Source organism: Amaranthus tricolor, chromosome 12 (assembly GCF_026212465.1).
Source record: "Amaranthus tricolor cultivar Red isolate AtriRed21 chromosome 12, ASM2621246v1, whole genome shotgun sequence".
In the NCBI taxonomy this organism is placed as follows: Eukaryota; Viridiplantae; Streptophyta; class Magnoliopsida; order Caryophyllales; family Amaranthaceae; genus Amaranthus; species Amaranthus tricolor.
This window is the reverse complement of record NC_080058.1, coordinates 7824168-7849675: the sequence shown is the minus strand read 5'-3', so window position 1 is coordinate 7849675 and position 25508 is coordinate 7824168. Positions and strand designations below refer to the sequence as shown.

Sequence of the window (25508 nt, the reverse complement as noted above, 5' to 3'; positions counted from 1 at the left end):
AAAAATTTTCAATAATTTTAGTTCATAAGTTGAATCTTAGATCAAATCCTAATTCTGAAACATAAAACTATTTACTAGACATAAAAACTGACAAGAGGAATAAAGTAAATATACTATTTAATAATTTTGCTGTAAAATGACAAATTATACTATTTAATAATTGTGCTGTAAAATGACAAATGACAACTCATGAGAGCTTTGCCAAATGTCATTATTTTGATGGTTTAACACATAATTATGTGTCAATTAATTAAATAACTAATTGCCAAAATCAACACATCATTTTAAGCATGTTTTAAGAAAAAAGTTTGCTTATTTTAAAGATCTTATGACAACAAAATATTATACCTAAATAATAAACTCTAGAGAGTAATTGTCAATTTAACATGTATTATTATCATATTTAGGGATTTTCTTAAAAAATTTATTTTAAATATTTTGATAACATAGTCGGAGTATATAATGTTATCAAAATCATAATCATATCATAAATCATACTATTTAATAATTTTGCTGTAAAATGGCAAATGACACCTCATGAGAGCTTTACCAAATATTATTATTTTAATGGTTAACACATTATTATATATGTGTTATAATATTAAATAATTAATTGCCATAATCAACACATTATTTTAAGTAGGTTTTAAAAATCAACACATCATTGGATTATTAGAAAATAATATGAAGGTGAGATTATCTGCAGTGGAAGAGCAAAATATTGGATTATTATTGTGAATTTTTCCTTTATATTTATGTGAACTCAATTTATACGTATATACAACATATAGACCCTTAGTCATACTTAAACTGTAAAATGTAAAATACGTAAATTATAAATTATTAAATTAAGACTCATACTGGACTCATTTGGGATCCTGGGCCTTTTAAAATCACGCAAGTCTGGTTTTGATTTTAGGTCTGGGTTCGGACACATTTTATATAATGATTACATTGATACTCTATGTGTCACTGGGTTTACAATATTTTTTTTATTAGGGAGTTTTGCTTCATTTTTATTTTCGACAATGAGCCACATAATTTATTTACTTTTCATTTACACATTTAAATTGTATTTTCATTTTAATGTTATTTATATAGTTTTCTCACACTCCTATAAATTATATATGGAGTATACCTTTTAGCCTCTTTTTCTCTCTTTCGCTGATTTGCTCAAGAAATGTATTTCCTACAAAGCCTATGAGACAGGGAGATTACATGTTACTATCAAATACTTGTGGTTAATCAAATGAAGGAAGCATATATAAAATTAGTCGAATAGTATTATATATAATTGAAAAATCAGCTACTCTTATAAGAAATCATATTTTAATGAGATAGACTTAGAATAAGAAATTTTTATTGTTATAATTTATATGTTTTATAATTAAATTATTTAATCCAATTATAAAGCATACCTCACATTGAACCGCTTTACATAACTATTGGTACATAAATTTGTGTAATGCACGAAATTTGTTAGTATGAAAATACCTATAAATAAAAAACTTAAAGAAAGATGTAATTGCATATAATATTGAATATGATTTAAATGTCCCACAATTACATTTTAACATGTTTTGTCTTTATTTGGCAAAGCTCTATAACATCGTTATTTGCAATTTTTCTATTTTTTTAGTACTGTATAATTGTATGATTTGATCTAATATTTAAAATCATAATTAATGTAATAAAATCTTTTGAATATCAGACCATTACATTTGAACACTTAAAAATACTCCATTTGGCAAAGCTCTATAAAATCGTCATTTGGAATTTTTTCAAGTTACTTTTAATAGTAGTATGATATGATTGCATATTATATGATTTGATGTAATAAAATTTTCTTAAAACTTACTTTTAATACGTAAATCATAATTAATGTAATAAAACCTTTTAAACATCACACAATCACATTTTAACCTACAAATAATATGCTACATTTGATAAAATTCTATAAAATTGTCATATGGAATTATATATTCAGTACCGTTATAGTATTATATGATGATATAATATGATCATAGTATTGTATGATTTGGGTTGAAATACAAGGTTGAGCAAGATGTGCTTATTAGAACTAAAGAATTTATTGCCTACAACAATATGGAGTGGTCACAAAGGTTACAAATCAGTGTAAGAGATCAAAGGCTAAAGAGACAGATGGATGAAGAGGTTGTGAAGTTGTGTTCATAATGTTCTCATCGTCTCAAACAGAGGCTTATCTAATAACATCTTCGAGTAAGCAAATGACAACACTTAAGTTTATATAAAAACGAGTTATAAAAAATTAGAGAAGAAGTTAGATGAGTTGGCAATAATTATTTTATTCAAGAAGTCCTAGGTTCAAAACCTTGTCCTCCGTTTGCATCAACTTTTTTTTTGGATCTAGTCGCAATATAATTCATTTGATTATTTATTCATTGGTCTTGTGCTATAAATTTATTTTTATATTTGAAAAAAATAGGGTACATAATTTAAAATTTAAAAATTTTAAAAGGTTATTACAATTTTTTTGTAGACATTGAAACAACATTTATAAGCCTAAAATTGAAGTATATGATAGAAATTTTTAATTGTATAGTACATTAATTGTTATAAATATAACTTATTTGAATGTAATTTGTTTTAAAATTTATCAAATAATAATATTATATGTCGCTTTTAAAATGCAAAAATCGATGTGGACAATTAATATAATAAAAACGTTTGATATATTTTTTATTTAAATTATCTACATAGGTTATTTTTTCTGGCTTTGTTCGTGTCTATTCCTGATCTTAGAAGCACCCCTATTTGTTTGGAATAATAATCAATTAATAATAACATATGCAATGAATGTGGAAAATGTGGATACGCATGAATTGAGATCAACCCCATCTCCTTATGTAGTTATGTTATATTCCCTCCGTTGTTTTCAAACATTTTATTTAATTTTGGGATATTATTAATAGTATCCCTATATTATAGCAATTTATCAATGGTACCCATGTTAATTCCAATGGTACCCCCCCAACTATATGCTAATTACAACCGTGACACTATTGTACTTTTTTCCGTTAAATGTCGTTAAATCTCGAATTTGACCTAACCATGGTTAGTTTCTTCTTCTTCCCTTTTCCCTCTCCTCTTCCTTCTCTCCTTCCATGGCTGTTTCATCTCAGGTGGGATTTCACCATAAAACGAGTTGTTCGAGAGCTTGAGAATGGCAAGATTACTCAATTTACCAATCCAAGATGGTATAACTCCACTCAATTTGTTGCTCGAAAACGAAATCCAGTTCATCAAACTCGACAAGGATGATGCTGTAGAACTCGGCCGCATAGCCTTGGATTCCCCATATAGCTAGATTCTGTAAAAGTGTCAAACTGACCACCTGTTAGTATCGATCCGTCGAGATTGTTGAAGGATACATTGAACTTCGATAAGAAATTTAGGCTTTGCAACGATGCTGGAATTTCTCCAGTCAACTGATTCCTCGAGAGGTCTAGCATTTCAAGGTTCGTCAGGTTGGAAAATTCTGATGGAATGCTGCCTGTGAATTTGTTTTCACTGAGATCCAGCACATGAAGATTCTGTAATTGACTAATTTCAACTGGAATCTCACCACTGATGCTGTTACCCTTAAGGTATATAGCGGGTGGCAGGTTCTCAAGCTGGTTATATTGCTGTTGGCTCGCGTTGTTCTAGGTATCTCTAGTTTTTCCATTAGGAGGAGGAGAAGTAGAAAAAACAGGGGAAAACAGATAAGGTTAAAGAGAAAAGAGCAACAATATAGCGCAAAGTTGCTTCATTTTATGTGGGTAAAGTTTCATTAAGCTAAATTTACAGTTTTACAAGTGGGTTTCAGTGGGTTAGGGTTTCATAGTCGGCCATTAATGAGAAAGCTCAATGCTTGATTAATGAAGGAAGAAACAGAGGAAGATAGAGAAAGAAGAAAGTGGTAAAAGATTGGAGTAAGGAAGAAGAGAAGAGTATATATTAAGATGGGGAATTAAGAAGGAAGACTTAGGGAGGAGTGAAGGAAACAACTGGTACTTTCTGCATATTCGGGTTGATCATTGTCGGGCTTGAGATGAAGCAGCCATGGAAGGAGAGCAGGAAGAGGAAAAGGAAAAGGGAAGAAGAAGAAACTAGCCATGGTTAGGTCAAATTCGAGATTTAACGGGCATTTAACGGAAAAAGGTACAATAGTATCACGGTTGTAATTAGCATATAGTTGGGGGTACCATTGGAATTAACGTGGGTACCATTGATAAATCTATAATCTATAAAGAATACTAATGAAGAAACAGACTGACACATGTCAGCCTCTCCTTCAATAGTTTCCCGCCCAAATTAATTCCTAAAATACAAAAACATTATTTTCCAAAATGTTTAACAACTGTAAAATCAGTTTTTTATTGTGAGAAAGCATACAATAAAGACTTTTTATGGCATTGACTTTGGAAACATATTTAGAATATTGTGAAATCTGTATAAAATATATAATTACAAATTTTCTGTAATATTGTCAATGAATTCTGTATAATTACAATATCATTTCCTAAAATACAGAAAAATTGTTTTCTAAAATTGTTAACAGCTGTAGAATATCAGTCTTTTATTGTTGGAAAGCATACAATAAAAACTTTTTATGGCATTAGGTATGGAAACATATATTTAGAATACTATGAAATCTATATAAAATATATAATTACAAATTTTCTGTAATATTGTCAATGAATTTTGTATTATTAGAATATTAGGAAATATTTGTAGAATAGCAACACAAATTCTTTGTCCAAAACTGCAACACGTTCCGCAGAATTGAGGGATTATTTAACCCTACTTTCATGCTATAAATGCATGAAAAATTTTAGCCCTTTGTCATTCACCTATCAAACACTTCAAAAATTTTAGCCTTTAGTCATTCACCTATCAAACACTTCAATAATTTTAGCCCTTTATCATTCACCTTTCAAACACTTCAAACATTTCAGTTTTTTAGCACAAATTATCCCTATGGCTCGAAGCTACCACATGATTAAAAATATTGTGGGAGAAACCGGAACATGGAGAATAAAAATCAAAGCAAATTATCAATGGAAAACATTTGAGCAGAATGGTGAAGTGAATGGCATCCATACAATTCTTATTGATGAAGAGGTTTAGCAAATACAACTTTACATAATAGTCTATCTTACATATTTTGGTTTTGTTTAATATTTATTTAACTGATGATAAAATGTTAATTTACAGGGTACTAGAATTCAAGCTATTATCTCAAAGTATGTATTATCTGCTCATCAAGATAAAATCAAGGAGGGAGAGCATTACTATATCACAAGGTTTAAAGTGACCGAAAACATTGGAGACTATAAACCAACTAAACACAATCACAAGATAATTTTTCTCAAGAATTCTGTCTTAAGAAAATGTAGTAACATAACAATTCCAACAGACCGATTTAATTTTTCCAATTTCAATGACATACTTGCTTTGAAATATGACACGACAGTATTGACAGGTTTATCAACAATTTTAATACATTGAACTTATTGCAAAACATTAAATAGCATAAAATATTAACCTTTTACTTCTTCTACACAGACATAATTGCAGAAGTAACTGCATATAGTAATGTAAATGATGGTTTCAAATTATCAGTCAACCTTGAATTGATTGATGAGGAGTAAGTCATTTTAATATCATATTTTATTAAAATGAAATTACACAAAAAATGAGTTTAAATAATTATTTAATATTTGTGTTTAATGTAGGAACAACCAAATTTCAGGAAGGTTTTGGGAACAATATGCAGAGGAAATTTATAGTTACGTATCCAAACCAGAGAATAATAAATCTTTTGTGATTATTATTCAATATGCAAAAGTCAAATTATGGAGAGGTAATAATCATTTTAAAATAACCTGTTTGAATGTTGCATGATTAAGAAAATACTTATCTTATTTAATAACTCTTTATCCATATGTATTAGGTACGACATTATTGACCAATTCAATGTTCATAACGCGACTCACCATTGAACCTGATATTCATGAAGTGCATGAATTTAAAAACAGGTATAAAAATCATTTAAAACTTTTTTATTGGCTCAGATCTTACATCATTGTCTTAGTTATGCATGGCGGCTTAGTAAATTGGTTTGTGCATTTGAAAAATCTAGAAATTAATACCAAGCCCCAAATTCGTGTACATGCTGGCAAAAGTATTTTATGGCATAAAATACAATAAGAATACCATGTCGGATGAATTATTTAGAGGGGCATATATAACTAGAGTAATGCATAAACATGTACCAAATTAAAATACCTAACAAAATGCACCATCAATTACTGTTTTGTTTCATTCAACAAAAGGAAACTCAACGACGGTTCCATAATTCAACGGTCATTGCTTGATGAGTCTAATCACAGTTTAAAATCATCAAAATTAATATTTCTTCATAATCATGAGGCTGTGCAATTGAAGGATATAGTGCTGCTTCAAAAGGTTATATTTACAACTTTAATTTATAATAATCTTAAATACAAAATAACTAAACCACTGAATTGTATGCAAATTGTGAACTACAGGAAGGTTACTACGTCACATATGGCACAATCACATCTATTGATTATGAGCACGAATGGTCTTATACTCTTATTCATCATGTTACAAATGCTATGATGCTGTTCAAAAAGAGTCAGATGGTTCCATGAGTTGTCTTACATGCAAAGTACCTATTCTAATTGTTTGGCCAAAGTAAATAATTTGCATAAAATTTATGGCTTTTGACTTCTATTGATTAACAAGTAAAACAAGTAAAATTTCAACAATACACTCAACTAATCTCAATTCCATCAATGTGATTTAAAGGTACAAGATTTTTGTGCGTGTTTCGGATGGTGTTGGGCAATCCACTTTTGTTCTTTTTGACTCACAAGTGAAGAAAGAATTACAAGTTACTGCTAAAGAGTTAATTGATAAGCAGGTTAAGGTAATTATTAATAGCATTGAAGTATTACATTTTCTGAAAAAAATAAAAAAAATATAACTTTTGTCCTAATATTTTCATTTTATTTTTATAGAATGGAGATACTGAAACGTTTCCAGAGGAGTTGGAAAAACTCATCAGTAAAAAGTATTTGTTTGTGTTTAAAGTTAACAAATACTTTAACATAGAAAAGAAAAGCAAGTCATATTCAGTAAGTAAGTTCACCAATGATGAAGAGCTAATTTTAAAATTCTGCCAATGTTTGTACTCCAAAAAGGTATTAGCTTTTTTCTCATGATACAAGTTTATTCAATTTACATATATAAATTAAACTACCAAATGACTAAATGTTAATTTTTCAATTATAAGGAAAATGATAGTTCTGTTGAATCAAAAGGACATTCCACTTCTATGAATCAAGATATTATGCAGGTAATATTTTTTTTAGTTTGTATGATATGATATGTTCATAAAAGTATATGTAAACATTATTGATCATAATTATTTAAAATGCAGAATTGTGACTCAACAACAGAAAATAGCAACTTTCAAACACCAATTAAAGGAGGATTGGAGAAGGTCATTAATATTAGTGACTGTGAGTATTCCACAAATAAGAAGACAGTTGAGGATCAAATCAATACTAAAAGAGGTTTGGACAACATATATGACATAAGTGATCTTGAGTGTTCTACCAGCAAAAAACATATTGTTATGAAGAAGGAGAAAGACCCTATAATAAATTAGATCTATTACTTCTAATAGACAATGCTTTTTAGTTTATTTTATTAGTTGATGCATTATGTGGATTGTGTTTTTAGAATAATTGATTCATGTTTTAGTCATTGTTATTGTTTTTGGAACGAATTATTTATGTTCAAAACTATAATCTGTTTACTTATCTATTAATTTTCAATGATTTATAGCAATTAATTTCTATTTATTTACTAATCCTTGACAAATCAAACATTTTCAATTTTCATATGAGGATGTTTACAATATATAACACCACTAAATAATTTATAGCAATAATATCAATTACTGTTTATGATTTTCATCCTTTTAAACCAAAACTTTGTAAATAATTATTATCATTTAAAATCCAACATTATATTGTATAAACATATTATTAATAAAACAAAACGGATGAACTGCAATGATTAAATGGCTCTAATCCAAAATCATGTAAACATAATTAGTAAAGATTGAAATACTATGAGATAATTTAGCTTACATGAAAAAGTTAAATAAATTAATCGATAAATCTTATAATTGAATTGATAAATTGTACATGATATGGTAATTATTAAAAATGTAATATTTCTTAAAAATAGATTATAAGAACAATAAAAAGGGAACATTGTATACTAAAAGATCTAATTTTTCATATTTTATATATATTAAATGTGTATATATATAACGATTTTAAAAACTTTATAAGTAGTAAATTAAATATGGTTCATAGAATTAATGTGCTATTCACTTGAAAGATAAAAAGTTTGATTTGTTAATAGGTTAATATTGATACAGTATAATTAAAATAAATAAATTCTTGCGATGAGTTAATACTGATACAGCATAATTAAAATAATTAAAATAAATAAATTCTTACGATGACTACATGACTCTAAGAAATGAAGACCTACACTTGAAGTTCAATATAAATGTTAAATAAATTCAGTAAAAAAATAATGTTTTAATTTATACAATAAATTAATTATTTTAAAGATTAATATAACTTTTACAAAAATATCACCCTATTATTCAGAAAAGAAACAAATATATCATAAAGATACCAATCAATATGATGATCAAATATATTACACACAAAAATATCATGCAATCGCAATAATATGGAAACAAAGATTAATTTAGTAAGTATATTAAAAATGATACATATAATAAAATATGATTCTATATGTTAATTTTAATATAAATGCACTTTTGAGAAAAACATTCATATTAGCAGTTTCTATATTTAACTTGGATGCTCTTAACATCATTCAACAAACAATTTACAATAATAAGTTATGTTTTTATTAAGTTATAAGAAATGTTGATGAATTTCTAATGCAACATTATTTCTAAATGTTTAAAGAAAATACCTGTAAGAACCAAGTGATTCCAAGCTTTGTGTACATATCTTTAACAAACGCCCCCACATTGTTAACAGCATGAATTAATTTTTCATGTATAAAAAATTAAACAGATCAACAGTTAGTTTTATTATCAAATGTATAAATAAAATGCATTCATCATTAAACAATAAAGGTAATTGTTTAACATGTTAATTTACATCAAACAAGCTTTTTGAACATCTAGACCAAAGAACATAATGTATAATAATAGATATTTTTTTCATATTGTTTTTTTTTTATCAAGTAATAATTGTATAAAACAATTTTATTTAAGTTATTTTTAAAGGAAAATTGAAGACATTTTTTAATAAATACTGAGTAGTTTATTTTTTCATGTATATACACACTTAAAGTACAACAAAATTATAATTTATAATCGGAAAATAGTTAGAAGATTATTACATGTTGATATGAACAAACAGATTTACTTTTTCCATGCGTCATATTATTTATTATTTATTAGAGTTAACCAAAAAAATATCACTCTGTTTAAATAATAGATCGATCTGGAAATTTGCTTAATAACTATGTTAAATTACTCAAAATAAAACATGCATAATTACTGTACACATATAGTATTAATTTATGAACAAAATTATGTTCTACCTTTTAAAGGTCATATTATTTTTAAAAAAATAAACCCAAAAAATTAGCTGATTAGTTGAATGATAATCTAGAAATTATTTTAACAATTATGTTAACTCATTCAAAATCAAACATGGATAAAACTGTAGATCAAATTATAATCCAGTTAACTACATTTTAAAAAAGTATAAACATCTATCAACAAAATTGCAAGTATTATCATATATATGAAAGAGGGATACCTGATTTTATTTAGAGGAGTAGATAAACCAGAAACCAATTGTGAAATTTCTCCTAATATTATATGAAAACCCTTTTAAATATTGAAAAGTCGATTCATCGTATTATAAACAAACAAATTTTAGAAAAAAAAAATAATCACTAAAAATTTTTTTTTCAACTTAAAGAAATGATAAATCGATTTATTTTTTCATAAGAAAAATCTACAGAAATCAAATAAAAATTTTCAAACAAAAAAAAATAATTTTGTAAAAATCAAAGGATAAAATCGTTTAGTATTTTCGAAATCGTTTAAAATAAACTAGATTGAATGTTATAAAATATAAAGCATTGACTCATATTATCACATGTTAATCTAATTTATCAAAAATCTACTACAAAAAATAATTTTCTACATAAAAAAAAAAAATAAATCGACTTAGTTTTTTATAAGATATATCTAGATTAATCAATTAAGACAATTTTAGAGAAGAAAATTAAATACCGGTGATTTTATTAAAATTGAAAGATAAACTTAAATATTTTTTTCAATCTGACTTGAAAAAACCAGTAAAAACTACATAAAAGTCTTAGATACTAAGAGAGAATTTTTGAATGGTTAGAGAAAAAAATTGGAGTTTAGAGATGGCAAATGAAAGAGATGAGTTAATAGTTGTGCAAGTGCATTACTATTAAACTGACAAATGAGATACTCATAACCTATGCATTTACTCTAATACCGTTTCTCAACACAGAATCATCATGACTTGAAAGAACAAAATGGTATTGGAACATGATTTTGGCCCATTGTTTTCCGATGCCATATTATATGAATGGTTTTTACTTTTATTTTTCCCACTCTTTTCTATTATTTTTTTTTCATTTATTTTATATGCAAATCAATATATTGTTTAAATTAGTAATATTTATAATTGGAGATAATTTAATATTGTAAAAAATTGTATTAATAAAAATTAAATCTAGACGAATCAAATAATATCACACTTTGCTATTTTCTCTTATCCATTATTATTGTCTTATTTGATTTTGACATATTTCTCAAATTAATTATTTTAATCTTAAATATCATTAATTATACTTGATTATAAATGTATTTTTGTACAAATATCAGTATACTACTATTTATAAATTGTTAATAACTGTAATTGGAGATTATTCAAAACTATAAAAGAATTGTTATTAATAAAAATTAATTTTAGATGAGTCGAATAACATTAAACTTTACTATTTCCATTTACTCACTATTTTTGTGTTATTTGATTTTGACATATTCGTTAATTTATTATTTTAATCTTAAATATCATTAATTGTACTTGAGAAAATATTATCAAAATAATAAAATTTTCAACAATAAGACTTAACATAAATCACATTTGACTATATTTTAACTAAAGACGTCAAAGAGTAAGCTATTATCAGTTGAGCAATCGGTTGACAAGAATTAGATGGGACTTTTAAAATAAAGATGATTACATGTTAAAAAAAATTACTTTTAATAAAAATAGATTAAAAGATGATCTTTAGGAGAGGGGAAATAAATAAATAGTTTCATAACCTTTATAATTGGATCATTGTTAAGGATGGTGTAAAAATGATTGATAAATATTGTTCAAAAATCAAATGGGATAATAATAATGAATAAAAAAGAGTACATTTTAGCTTATAAATTAAATATAAAATATAATTTTTAATGTTTATGAATTATATTTTATATCTAATATTTTATCACATTTGTACAGTCGATTTTTCTCATCCACGTTCAAAATGTCGTCATACTGTGCACCAAGCCTATAACCTAGACAATGAAGATTTATTGTCAGGTAATTCTCACATGACTCAAAAATATTACCAATTTTAATATGGATTGTAAGTATGATGAAAAAAATAATTATTGTACATTTTATTAATAGACTTATGACTTTTATTAATAATAGTTTTCAATTCTTTGATTTATAGTAGTTGATTTATTGCAATTACAAAAATCAACGGCGCATTCTATACCCACTTATCCTCAAGTATCCTCAAACAAACTTACTCGGGCTGGAAAGTATACTATTGGTAGAAATTTCATCAAAAGACATACAACCAACGTTCTTGACTTAAATGATTCTCATTTAGAAAATAATAGTGATACAGTTAAGTATTATGTATAAGGTTCTATAATATCCCAATATTAAATAGAGTTGATGTCATATAAATTTTTGAGTTAAGAAAAAAATATGCAGTGAACTTATACATTACTTTTTACATCATACTAATAAAATTAATTTTTATTTATTTTTTAGATGATGAAAAATTTACAAGAACAGATGGTGAAGGTAATATATATATATATATATATATATATATATATATATATATGTGTGTGTGTGTGTGTGTGTGTGTGTGTGTGTGTGTGTGTGTGTATACTAAAAAATTAGTTTTTAGTAATTTATTAATATTTAATGTGTAATATTCTTTTTACAGTGTATTTTGATGTTGGAGATCCTGACTTTAAATGTGAGTATTGTTTGGCCTTTATGTGGGCAAACGAAAGAGCACGGAAGGATGGATCATTGAAAAATGCAAAGTTTTCATTATGTTGTATGAAAGACAAAGCTCAAATTCCTACACTTAAAAACCCACCGAGATTTTTGGAGGATTTATTGAGCAGGAAAGATTCTAGGAGTAGATATTTTGTTGAAAATATACGTGCGTTTAACATGATGTTTGCATTTACATCAATGGGAGGTCGAGTAGATAATACTGTTAACAAAGGTCGAGGGCCATATTGTTTTAGACTAGGAGATCAAAATTACCATAGAATTGGTAGTTTGTTGCCAACAGAAGGAAATATAGCAAAGTTTCAACAATTATACATCGTAGATACTGAAAATGAGATTGAAAACAGAAAACGTGCTTTTAGGTAATTTACAATAAATTATTTTTTTATTATTATAATTTATGTTTAAGTAAAATATATTAATGTATTTTTTGACCATTCATTTCAGTTCTGAAAGTACGAAGGAATTTGATGATGTTTTGTTGGAAGAATTAAAACAAATGATTGATGAATTTAACCCGTATGCTAAGGTATACCAAATGGCAAGTGAAGAAATTGACTTGAATAATGAGGTTAACATTCAATTAAAGTTGATTGGAAAAAGAGCTACAGATGGTAGGACATATAATATGCCATCTGCATCTGAAGTAGCTACCCTTATTGTAGGAGATATTGGTAGTTCGTGTGAAGAGAGGGACATAATTATTGAGAATCGAAGTGGATTATTCAAGCGTATTAGTGAGTTGCACCCCTCATATCTAGCTTTACAATATCCCTTAATTTTTGTATATAGAGAAGATGGGTATAGAATTGGTATAAATCATAGAGGATTGGAGTCTTACTCTTCATCGAATTCTAATCAAAACCATGCGTGAATGGTTTGCCTATAGACTGATGGATAGGGAAAATGAAGCAGATACAATTTTACGATCTGGGAAATTATTTCAACAGTTTATCGTTTTGGGTGAACAATGATTGAATCAGAAAGGCTATTTTTTGTCCGTAAAAATCAAACGCTATTAAGGGCTGAAAATTATAATAGTTTGCTTGATTCGAATTCTAATGGTATTCCAAATTTATCTAATACTGGTCGTCGTGTTGTGTTGCCATCTACATTCCATGGAGGTGATCGTTTTATGACTGAACTATATCATGATGCTATGGGAATTTGCAAGACACATGGATATCAGGACCTGTTCATTACATGCACGTGTAATTCCAAATGGGCTGAAATATCTAGATTCGTTAAGAAGAGGAATTTGCGACCTGAAGATAGACTAGATATAATTTGTCGTGTATTCAAGCTTAAATTGGACCAGTTGTTGAAAGATATTACAAAAGGAAGTTTGTTTGGCAAAGCCAATACAGGTTAGTTACTTACTTTGCTTCGTTTATTTTATAGATAAATATTGAAGAAGATTTAATTTATTTAACATGCTTCTAATTTTAATTTATTTGTAGTTGTCTATAGTGTTGAATTTCAAAAAAGAGGACTACAACATGCACACATTGTATTATTTCTACATCGAGACGATAAAATTCCAAGAATAGAAGATGTAGACAACATAATATCTGCAGAGATTCCAGATAAAAATCTTTTTCCCTTTTTGTACGAGAATGTAAAAGATTTTATGATACATGGTCCATGTGGTACCTTAAATTTAAATTCACCGTGTATGAGAGAGATAGAAGCTGTAGTAAAAGATATCCAAAACAATTCAACAATACTACAGTACTAAGTGATGAAGGATATCCTGTGTACAGGAGAAGGGATACGGGGGCTATTGTGGACAACAACAATGTGTCGATTGATAATCGTTTTGTTGTTCCTTATAACCCTACTTTACTTTTGAAATATCAAGCACACATAAATGTAGAGTGGTGCAATCAGTCTCGGGCAATCAAATATTTATTCAAGTACATTAATAAGGGTAATGATAGAGTAACAGCAGGATTAGTTAGGAAATGAAATGAGAATGCCGATGTTAATACTATCGACGAGATCAAGGAATATTATGATTGTCGTTATGTTTCGGCTTGTGAGGCTATTTGGAGAATTTTTGCCTTCGAGATTCACTATAGGCTTCCTTCTGTTGAGAGACTGAATTTTCACCTACCAGGAGAACATACTGTTGTGTTCAATAAAAATGAAACAATTGAAAATGTCTTGAATAAACCTTTGGTTGATAAGTCAATGTTTTTGGCTTGGATGGAATGTAATTCTAGAGAACTTCGGTATTTTGAATTTCCTGGGAAATTTGTTTGGAAGAGAAAAGAGCGTGAGTGGACCATTCGTAAGAGAGGTTTTTCTATCGGTAGACTTTATCATGTATCTCCAGGATGTGGTGAACGATATTACTTACGCACTCTTCTGAACTATGTTAAGGACCCAACAAGTTTTGAAGATATACGTACCATAAATGGTGTTCTCTACCCTACATTTAAAGATGCTTGCTATGCAATGGGTTTGTTAGATGATGATAAAGAATATATTGATGGTATATTAGAGGCAAGTTTTTTGGGATCTGCACACTACTTAAGAAAATTATTTGCCATTTTGCTTATGTCTAATAGTATATCTAGACCTGAATTTGTTTGGAACAGTACATGGCATGTGCTTTCAGAAGATGTACTATATAGGCAACGCATGATACTTTGATTTCCCGGTAATTTTTATAATTATTTAATTTAATTAACAAATAGCTTTATTAATCATGTTTACCCATTAAATATTATAATAATTTATAATTGATAATTACAGATTTGAAGCTTAGTGATGAACAATTGAAATGCTATGCATTAGTTGATATAGAGAAGATTCTGCAGAATAATGGTTGTTCACTACGCAACTATAGCAATGAGTTACTTCCAGATGAATTAATAATTAAGGATAGTTTTAATAGACTCATAGCTGATGAGTTAAGTTATGATAGAGAAGCACTACGCATAGAGCATGAGCAGTTATTTCAATGTTTGACTGTTGAACAACGGATCATATATGATGATATTATGCAGGGTATGAATGATAATAAAGGTGGTGTTTTTTTCCTTTATGGGCATGGCGGAACCGGTAAAACATTTATGTGGAGAACTTTGTGTGCAGCTATTCGATCAAAAGGGGATATTGTCCTTCCTGTTGCTTTAAGTGGTATTGCTTCTCTATTACTGCCAGGAGGAAGAACTGCACATTCAAGATTTGGAATTCCTTGATTGCCACTCTTGATTCTATGTGCAGAGGTATTACTCCGGGTAGCGATTTAACCTCTTTGTTGAATAAGACTAAGCTCATCATTTGGGACGAAGCCCCTATGACGAACAAATATTGTTTTGAAGCTTTGGACAGAAGTATGCGAGATGCTTTACGAGATTCAAATGGTATTGCTTCGGACTTTCCATTTGCTGGTAAGGTAGTTGTTTTTGGAGGTGATTTTAGGCAAGTATTACCAGTTATTCCAAAAGGAACACGACAAGATATAGTTTTTGCATCATTAAACTCTTCTTACATTTGGCATTCGTGTAAGGTTTTAAGGCTTACAAAGAACATGAGGTTGCAAACTCAGTCTGTTGATGATAATGATTTAAAGGATTTCGCTGATTGGATTTTAAAGGTTGGTGATGGCATACTAGGGGAACCTAATGATGGAGAAGCCATTATTGATATTCTTGATGAATTTCTCATTAAGGATGTTGTAGATCCTATTGGTGCCATAGTTGAAAGTACATATCCATCCATACAGGAGAACTTAAGTGACACAAACTTTTTTCAAGAAAGGGCCATACTTTGTCCTACAAATGATATTGTTGGAAAAGTGAATGAATATGTTCTTTCATTATTACCTGGGGACGAAAAGGTTTACTTAAGTTCTGATTCTATAAGTAAAGCAGATGGATGTTTTGAGTCTAATGCCGATGCTTTTTCTGTAGAGTACTTAAATAGTATTAAGTGCTCTGGCCTTCCAAATCATGAGCTGAAATTGAAGATTGGTGCTCCTGTTATGCTTAGAAACATTGATCAAACAGCTGGATTGTGTAATGGCACACGATTGGTAGTCAACCAGCTTGGAGATCACATTGTCGAGGCAACTGTTCTTACGGGATGCAATAAAGGAGAAAAGGTTTTCATACCAAGAATAACATTAACTCCAACAGATACCACATAGCTTCCAATTAGACTTCAAAGAAGACAATTTCCTTTGATTCTTTGTTTTGCGATGACTATTAATAAAAGTCAAGGACTATCATTGAGTCATGTTGGATTGTTTTTGCCTAAACCTGTATTCAGTCATGGACAACTTTATGTTGCCATATCAAGAGTGAGAAGTAAGAAAGGACTTAAAATTCTTATTGTTGACAAAGATAATCAAACAACTACGTTGTCGTCGTCTACTGACAATGTGGTATATAAAGAAGTATTTCAAAACTTATGAGGCAAAAAATTACGCGTTTATATTCTTTAAGTAATTTCCTTTTGATAGTTTTATTATTAATATAACTAATCAATATATATATTGCAGGGTGTTTCATGCAAGTTAGTCACAAGGTGATCTATATTGAAGTTATGAAGTCATTTTTATGATAAAAATTTTGATTTAGTTGTAATTATTGTATTACCATTTATTATTTTCCTAATTTTATTGAACAAAAATTTTAGATATTCTATAATATATATATATATATATATATATATATATATATATATATATATATATATATATATATATATATATATATACATATATATATATATATATATATATATATATATATATATATATATATATACATATATATATATATAATATTTAAAATACTAACTAATAACCTTTACAAAAATTATAATACAAGTATAAAATTAACTCAAATTTTTTTTTAATCTCCGTGCATGGCACGAGTATCTATCTAGTTGCTTCAATATAGGGGTACCATTGATAATATCCCTAAATTTTAAAATAAAAACTAAGAGAAGGGGTAGAGTAAAAAAAGTAGAAGGGAGAAAGTAGACAAGCAATGAGGAAATTGTTTTGTTTTCTCATTAATGAGATAAATTAATTTAGTAAATATTTTAACACAAAATTTAATATGGTGAAAAGGAAAAGTGTAGAGAAAAATTGGTGAGAAAATGTTTTTTTAGTGCTCTCACAGTAACCTAAACCTGTTGCGAATTCTCTTGAACACTTGCATTATAATTGGCCATGTCGAACCACAACCTGAAGCTCGATATGGCCAATCTGGAACTTGCTAAGCAGTACTTAGTCTCTGCTTTTCTCTCTTTGGAACCTTCAGATTGTTTAATTTCCTTTGCAAGGTAAAAACGTAGAGATATAATGTGCATTTTTACCATATTTCTCAAATATGCTGCATCAAATATATTTCCTTCTCGTTTCTTAGTTCTAAATTAAACAGTCCCTCGCTTTTTGTGCAGAAAGTGTGGGTGTGGCTTTATTTCGAAGGATGTGCAAGAATTTATTTGGACATATTGCATTAACAACAGTGTAAGCTATCATTCAATATGATATATGTTTTTTGGGGCAAAGGGTAGGTTGAGTGAAGGGGAGGGGTATGGAGAATCGAACCCAGATGAGAAGACATGATCTCCCCTTTGATATTGATTTGATTAGATTTTGATTGGTTGACATTATTGTATTTTGTAAATGACCCAAGTTACAATTTCCTTACTGTGATTGAGATAGTTTTGAATCAATAGTTGTTTTTGGAACATATGTGAAATGCTAATTCTGTCTGCGTTTTTATGGGTTCTTTGCTGAGATGATAGTTAATTTGTTTTGCTAGTATTATACTTTATGATTTATTTCAGTAGACAGAACATTGCAGAGTAATGGGTTAATGGGTTTTGTTTAATTTTGTTATTATTGCAAAAGGTTCACAATTAGTTCTATTCTACATATTCCAGTGAATATGCTCTCTAATTTGCCATTTTATTGAAAAAGGTGAAGATCTTTTATTGATATGCATTTGTTCAGTTAGAAATGCTCTATATCATGCACTATCTTTGGCCCAGAAAGAAAGGAATAAAAACCAGTGATTTGTATCTACAATGTTTGCATGAGGTGATGAGGGTAATAATGGAAGTGGCAAAAGCAAAACTTGGTTCAAAAGTTGAGGGGGGCAAAGGTTTGAAATTTGGACTTTCAAAATTGTGTTAAAAAAAAGAGGGGGCAAAGGTTTGAAAACTTAATCTTAGCTATGTGTGACCACTTATCCAACCATTATTATATTTTTTGAAGTTGTCATTATATATGTTAATTAAGGGGAAAAAGTTCATGGTGCCATGGCGACAAAGCCCCCTCTCGCCCCTTAAAATTTTCGACAATGGGCCTTCTTTTCTTCCCTTAACAATTGTGGATGATTTGAGTAGTAGACTAGGCGGAACATCTGTCCACAATATGTGGAGGGTTTCCCTTGGAGGATATTTTGATGTACCTGCAGTACGCTGGCTTCCGACTGCCTTTTGCAGGACTTTTTTTCCTCCCTGCAACAATGGAGGTAGCTCTTACACTATTGTGTAGTAACAAGAAATAAATGTAGTAATTGACAAGAGAGAGAAATGATGCGTTGACGGTATACTCCTTGGGCATGGCCTCAAATGAATATTTTTCTCAAGGTACCTTGTAAGGTCCCGGTTTTTTTCTCTGTATGCTAAATTGGATGGAGAAATGTCTATTTTTCCCTTCCTTTACTTCTGAATTCATCTTGTGATTGTGGGCCTTTCCTCCTCTTGGAGCTCTAATCGAGCTCAGGTCGTTCTAGCTGTAAGAGTTTGTTGTTAAATCAGAATCCATGACTGCTTGCGCTTATTGCAGGATTATAACTATTATGCACCTTACTTGAAAAATTTTCTGAAGAAGCTCATTCAAGAAGTGGAATCTTCTAGTGGAAATGTCTTGGATGAATTTTATGAGCGATGTGCTGACTACATGGCTTCTCTAACGGTCAGTTCTGGTTAGGGGTCATTACTTCTGTGTGGTTTTGAAAATTTTATATTCTTATTTACCATGTGCACTGTGTTGTTGTATATGAATTTTGAAATTCAGGAAGATGCACCAGCTAATGGAAGTTCATGGATTGTGAAACGCGTATCGTTTCTTTTTAACGATGGTAAGAACTATTGACTATTAATTGATTTGAATTGATAGGCATTTAGCATGGAGGTTTTTTTGTGGATTCTAAGTTTTTCTAAGATTTTTTTCCTTTGGTAATTTGTTGTCAAGTGCCTAGTCATTGGGGTCAAATGCAGATGGTTGTACCATTGCAATGTTCTCTCAATATGCTTCAAGGGGACACTAGGTAAGTTTTTCAGTTCTTTTGGAGTTTTCCCACTATTATGTTTGTCAATCTTAAATATGAGCAAATTGGTAACCCTTTGAGAGGTGTTGTAAATGATGATTCTTCTTAATCTCACAACTATATGTGTACCATGGTTAGATCAAGCATTTCTTGTAAAGACATTTATGTCGAACTAAATATTAAATGATCCTCTTTGGTTGTAATGGTAGTAATGGTATGATTCTATTAGCCATGTTTTATCATGAATTGCAAAATGTATACTGCAGATTTGTGAGTGGCTATACATGGAGTATTGTATATAGCTTGTGGTGTTTCATGTTTGTTCTTGTTGGTGGATTTGATCTAGTTGGTCCCACACAGAAAAGTTCTGGTTTCTGTTGGTGTTGTAATTTACTTAATTCATTTGTCATGTCCAGTTAAGCTAATTGTGTTATGATGTGTGTAGGTGTGCTCTTTGGCCTTCTAGTCTTTTTCTGTCAGAGTTTATTCTTTCATATACTGAAGTTTTTACGAAGAAGTTATGTTTTGAGGTGAAGTATTAGCTATCAAATTTCTTAAAATAGATTCATATGTTGAACAGTATAAGAAATTCTGTTGGGTTTAGTGAAAGAACTTGGTGATTTCAATCCAGAAATCAAGTTGCAATTAGTAGCACTAGTCGCTCAATTTTTTCCATATGCCTTTTCCATTATCTATCTTCTATACTTGACCCATTGAAACTGTTGTCAATCAAGTAAATAAAATTGACTTGTTCAGTGTAGTAATTTGTTAATTCTGTTATTCTAGTACTTTATGTGCTAATATGGACTGTCTGACACTGTTGGTTATAATGATTCTACTCTTTCATGTGCTGAATTTAAACAGGTTGGCTCTGGTGTAGGTCTGCTTGGCGTTTGCCTTAATCATGTCAAAGCTTCTCAGGTTTGTTTTACTATACATTCCTTCATAATATGACAACGTATTTATATGACTCTTCACTCATTGGTGATTTATGTTTGTTTTATATTTGACATTGTACAAGGTACACTCATTTATTTCAACCCCTATTCTTCTCTGACAAAAAGTGGCTAATTATTTTTCTGGATTTAATGTTTTTCAACACTTTTTATTTCTTAGGGCTAGAACAGAGTTGCCATTCAATGTTCATTGTTGTGTTAAGAATGAATTCCTCAATTTTCAATTATGGAGCTCTATTTTCTTGCCAAAATTGATGAATTCTTGAAAACATATCTATAACAAAAATACAAAACATTTATCTCGTGAAATAAACTGTAGAGCATTGAATGTCTCACTTAATATATCCTATATCTTTTAGCATCTCTGTGTCATTTACTCTTGCCTTCACATGCTTTACATACGTCGATTATTTGTACATTCACAAAATTCTATTGTTTTTATCTCTCATCTTTCGCTTACATTTTGTTTGGATAAGAGGAAATGGAAAAAAGGAAGGAAGGGAAAGGCTAGGGTTCAGGTTCCTTTGAATTAGGGTTGGGATATGAAAAGTGTGGGAGAGGAAGTATCCATTTTCCCTAGGGTAATGAATACCACCCGTCAATGGTGGGGAGATTGGAGGGAAAATTTAGCTCTATCTTTCCCTTTGTTTTCCTCTTTTCCTCCTCTTCTGCTCATGTCTATATTATTATCCAAACAGTGTTATTTACCTCATTTCTCAAGGTTTTGAGTAGCTCCTCTGTTTCATCATCAACCTGCTTTATGTTTTTGTAATGTAGGCTGTGCACTCATAGGGGTGTTTGTATGAAAAATGGAAATGTAATGGAAAAGGAATGCTTGAAGAGAGATATGAGCGATGTTGAATGTTATTATTTGTTTTGTGTAAAGAGATGTAACTTGTAAGAGAATGTGAAGATAGAGAGTACCAGAGAAAGGAATTGATTTCTAATGAGAAATGAGCGGTAGCAATTTGGAGGTATCCATTACCCTTATGAAAGGGATTGGGTTAACCCAATCGCATAGCATACACTAGATAATGGAATGAGTTATGTGAATCCGTTATCCTTTATTTAGACTTAAAAAGCTCATACCAAATAGGCAAATACCCCCTTAGAGTCTTGTCAATATGTTAGTGTTGCAAACTCTTCTTCGTGTTCCTTTTTGAAGGATAGCTTGTTGGTAATGTGGACCTTATTTTTCCTTGGATGTTGATCCTTTCTAGATGTGCTCATTCTTATCTCAAAGCTTTTCTTAAAAGAGAACTGCACTTTGATTGACTTCTTGAGTCTCGACTTTGTATTTTGATGCAGGTCGTTTTGACTGATGGTGATGCATCGAGTTTAGAAAATTTAAAGCTTAATTTGGAGATGAATAAGATTGAAAATTTAGATGTGTCTTTAGACAAAAGTGACAGTAGCTTATGTACGGTAAGTTTTGACTTATGAGGAACTTTATGAAACTCTTATGTGAATGCATATTCGTAATGCCTTATGTTTAATGGTTCATTTGATGTAGGTACAATGCATTCCTCTGTCATGGGAATCTGCAGAAGAGAGTGAGCTTTGGCGATTCCAGCCTGATATTGTGTAAGAAAAATTTTCATTAGTTTTCCATTATTCTACTGGTATATTCTTCTATATAATATTGGTTCTTCAATCTAGTGTCTTGTATGTTTTTTTTATGTTGTCTTTCTTGAGACTTTTCTAGTCAATGCCACTTCAAAAAGTTTTAGTGTTACTCTCACTACTCAATTACTAGTTTTTTTTTTTCGATATTGTGATTTGCTTTCAAAATCAAATTCGTTTAATTGAGTAACCTTTTTGGATAGTTTTGCTGTTGTGTGTAAATAGTTTTCAAACGTTATCCTTGCATTGTTTTATTCTCCAACATTTGAGTATCATTTGCATTTTGTTCGGTTACACTTGACGGATTGTCCTCATATTTGTGGACTTAACTATAAAAAGTGCGAGGGACACTAAACTGCATGGGGCTATGCTAGTCTAGGTGCGGGTGTGTTGGGAAAAACGTGCACGCCAAGAGATGTAATTTTTTTGGATTTTTGTATTCTGTGCCTCTGCCTAGGCCCACCTCACGCACCTCCCCGTCTTTCTTTGCATCTTGTGCACTTCTTGTGCACCCAGCCTAGACGTGATTGTTGTGTTCTTTTAGGAGTTATAACTCCTTGGTGTTTGTTTTCCATCTGGTATCACTGATTAGTGAGTAAAAAACCTAGTAGTGAATGCTGTTTTTTTTTTTTTTTTTTTTTTTTTTTTTTTTTTTTTTTGGTTTTTTTGTTGTTTCTGGGGGTTTGTAATAGTGGGAGGAATCTAATACTTGATTTAAGATCCTCAGAGTAAGCATATAATACGCCTTTTAAGGCTTGGAAATTCATATCCTTCTGCATGTTATTTGAAAGCTAAATTAACTTTATAAGGTAAAGGAGTTTACCAATTCTCCGCCTTAACATAATTAAGCAAGCAACAAAATTCTTATAGGAGTATGAATTAAGGATAATTATGATAACACAGAATACATCAACTAATGGAATTTGTAACCTACATTTATGTTTTCCTGTGGACGAATCTATGTTTACTCTGTTTAATGGTAAAAATTTTAATGTGATATGTGTGGCTCATAATCTCGATTTTAGCTTGATGGTGTGGTCTTTTTGTGCTTGGAATAAATGGGCTTATGAAGGATCTTTTGAAGCTCAACATCAAAATGTTACGGTACCCTCATTCGACCCCTCGAGCACATTGGCTCGACCTGCTGAAGGTAGCTCGACCAGTCGAGCAGTTTCGCTCGACCCAAGCTTCCAGTCGAACAGACTACAGGGCTTCGAGTGCAGCTTCTGTTTTTTGGATTCTGTTTCCACGTGTTTTTCCTTTCTGTTCTTTCACACTTATGAACCTTATAAATACATATTGTAAACATCTTTTGTTGTGGTATCAAGTGAGAGAAACACATTGTAATCCTCTTGTAAGTGAGAGAGATCTAGTTAGAGAGAGAGCCGTAAATTAGGGTTCTTGAGTGAAATTGGGGGTTTTCAATTTGCTCTTGTAATCTCTATAGTTTTTCATTCTCCATTGTTAGAATTGATTAGTGTGTGTAATCAAGAACTCTAATCAATACAATTGTCTTCATTCGTTGGGTGGGTTTTATAGTCTAATATCAATTTGATATTAGGATTTTACCACCTTCCAATTCTTGGTGTGTTTGATTGTTTTCTTTTAAATTTTGCAATCTTTATCATTCATTGTAGTTAGAATCTTTATTGGAAGAGCATTTGCTCTAACATAATGGGTCAAAGATAAAAGCAGGCAGCCAGTTACATCTTCTTCTGGTTAGCTATTTAACAGTCTCGGGTCTCATTGGAGGCAAACGTCTGTAATCATTATTGAGTGCAGGCATAAGTGGTGCTGGTGCCAAATTAGAGTAACTGGATGATTAGGCTTTAGTAGTATGGGGCTGGTGCCAAGTTTGAGTAACTGGATGATTAGGCTTTAGTAGTATTGGACATGGATGCATCCAACCATGGACTAGACTGGATAGGCAGCTCGACGCTCGAGCATGGACGTTTTTGAATATTAAAGAATGGTTATTGCTTGTAGAATGGTCATTTACTAATTTATTATCTCTTATAAGTTGTTTCTCAAAGGTTTAGTTTTCCTAGCTTTTCTATGGAGGATCTTCTTACTCTTTGCTTCTACTTATTTCTCCCAGAAGTTGCTTAAGTGAGCTTAGAACAAATTTTAAAGAACGAGTATTTTACTCGAAAGTATGACCTTTTCTTAGGAATAACTCTCTAATAGAAAGAACATTATTTTCTTTTTTCGATTACCTCTCTGTTATTACAAAGGTTAGGTTGTGTACATCTGACTTAATGGCATCGGCATAATAAAATGATGAGTGCTTGATCTTACTAGAATCTGTGATCTGATTTTTGTTGTTTACTTGCCTTTGCAGTTTGGGTGCTGATGTAATTTACGACCCCTCGTGCCTGCCACATCTTGTTAAAGTTCTTTCGATTCTTCTTACTCGAAGAAAACCCATCAGCAGCAAACCGAACAACAATAGAGATACTGATAGAAAAGCGAAACTAGAGTCTTCGAATTTGAAATCCTTGCTTGAACAAATGGCGACGGGTCCTGTCGCACTTATCGCCTCAGTGATAAGAAACATTGATACTTTCAACTACTTTCGAAAGTTATGTTCTCAAAATAATCTCGATATTAGAGACATTACTGGATCGATTTGGCCTTTTAACTTACTACCTTACATGGATTCATATAGAAGATCAGATGTGCACTTGTTTCTGCAGTCTTATAGCAAGTGAACTAGTGAAAGTTTTTTCTTTAATGAATTATTAGATGTTAAACAAGTTTTCTGGATGATCTTTAATCCAGACTTGGCTCAACACTTGAAATTTGTTTGTCTATCTGATATATCGTTATTGTTTAGGATCACTTATTCAGGAAATATTGTTGCCCAAATGTTGATCGATTTTTGCAGGTTGATTTCTAAGAAAAGAAAAATAATTAAAAATTAAAAAACCTAATAATTAAAAGGTTAAATGGAAAACTAAATTCTCATCTACATATATATTCACTATGAAATTCCAATCATATATTATTCAAAAAAAATAAAAAATTCCAATTAGATAGTATAGATCCATAGGAATTTCTATGTATTACATTTAAGTCCGTCTCATAATAATTGTCACATTTTTTTTCTGGTAATAGTTTTCATTTTTTAAATTCTCATT

The 25508-nt window shown here is 30.0% G+C and overlaps 1 protein-coding gene and 1 pseudogene across 1 annotated transcript; both read left to right on the top strand.

Moving 5' to 3' along the window:
• The first annotated feature begins 10714 nt into the window (after positions 1-10714).
• On the top strand, positions 10715-16911 carry LOC130828501 (uncharacterized; annotated as a pseudogene).
• Positions 16912-19571: 2660 nt separating this feature from the next.
• On the top strand, positions 19572-25079 carry LOC130828499 (uncharacterized). The gene is made up of 6 exons (XM_057694478.1): positions 19572-19789; positions 20235-20319; positions 20654-20710; positions 22054-22170; positions 22259-22329; positions 24710-25079. Exons 1-6 carry the CDS (start codon positions 19734-19736, stop codon positions 25077-25079), a joined length of 756 nt encoding a protein of 251 aa, XP_057550461.1. The 5' UTR covers positions 19572-19733.
• Positions 25080-25508: the final 429 nt, after the last annotated feature.

What these genes read in the sequence shown, in the direction of transcription:
- LOC130828499 (XM_057694478.1), top strand. Translation starts at nt 19,734, where the DNA reads ATGCAGATGGTTGTACCATTGCAATGTTCTCTCAATATGCTTCAAGGG. An exon ending in CGAAGAAGTTATGTTTTGAG is followed by an intron (nt 20,320 to 20,653) that starts GTGAAGTATTAG and finishes GAATTTAAACAG; the next exon opens with GTTGGCTCTGGTGTAGGTCT. An exon ending in GTGACAGTAGCTTATGTACG is followed by an intron (nt 22,171 to 22,258) that starts GTAAGTTTTGAC and finishes CATTTGATGTAG; the next exon opens with GTACAATGCATTCCTCTGTC.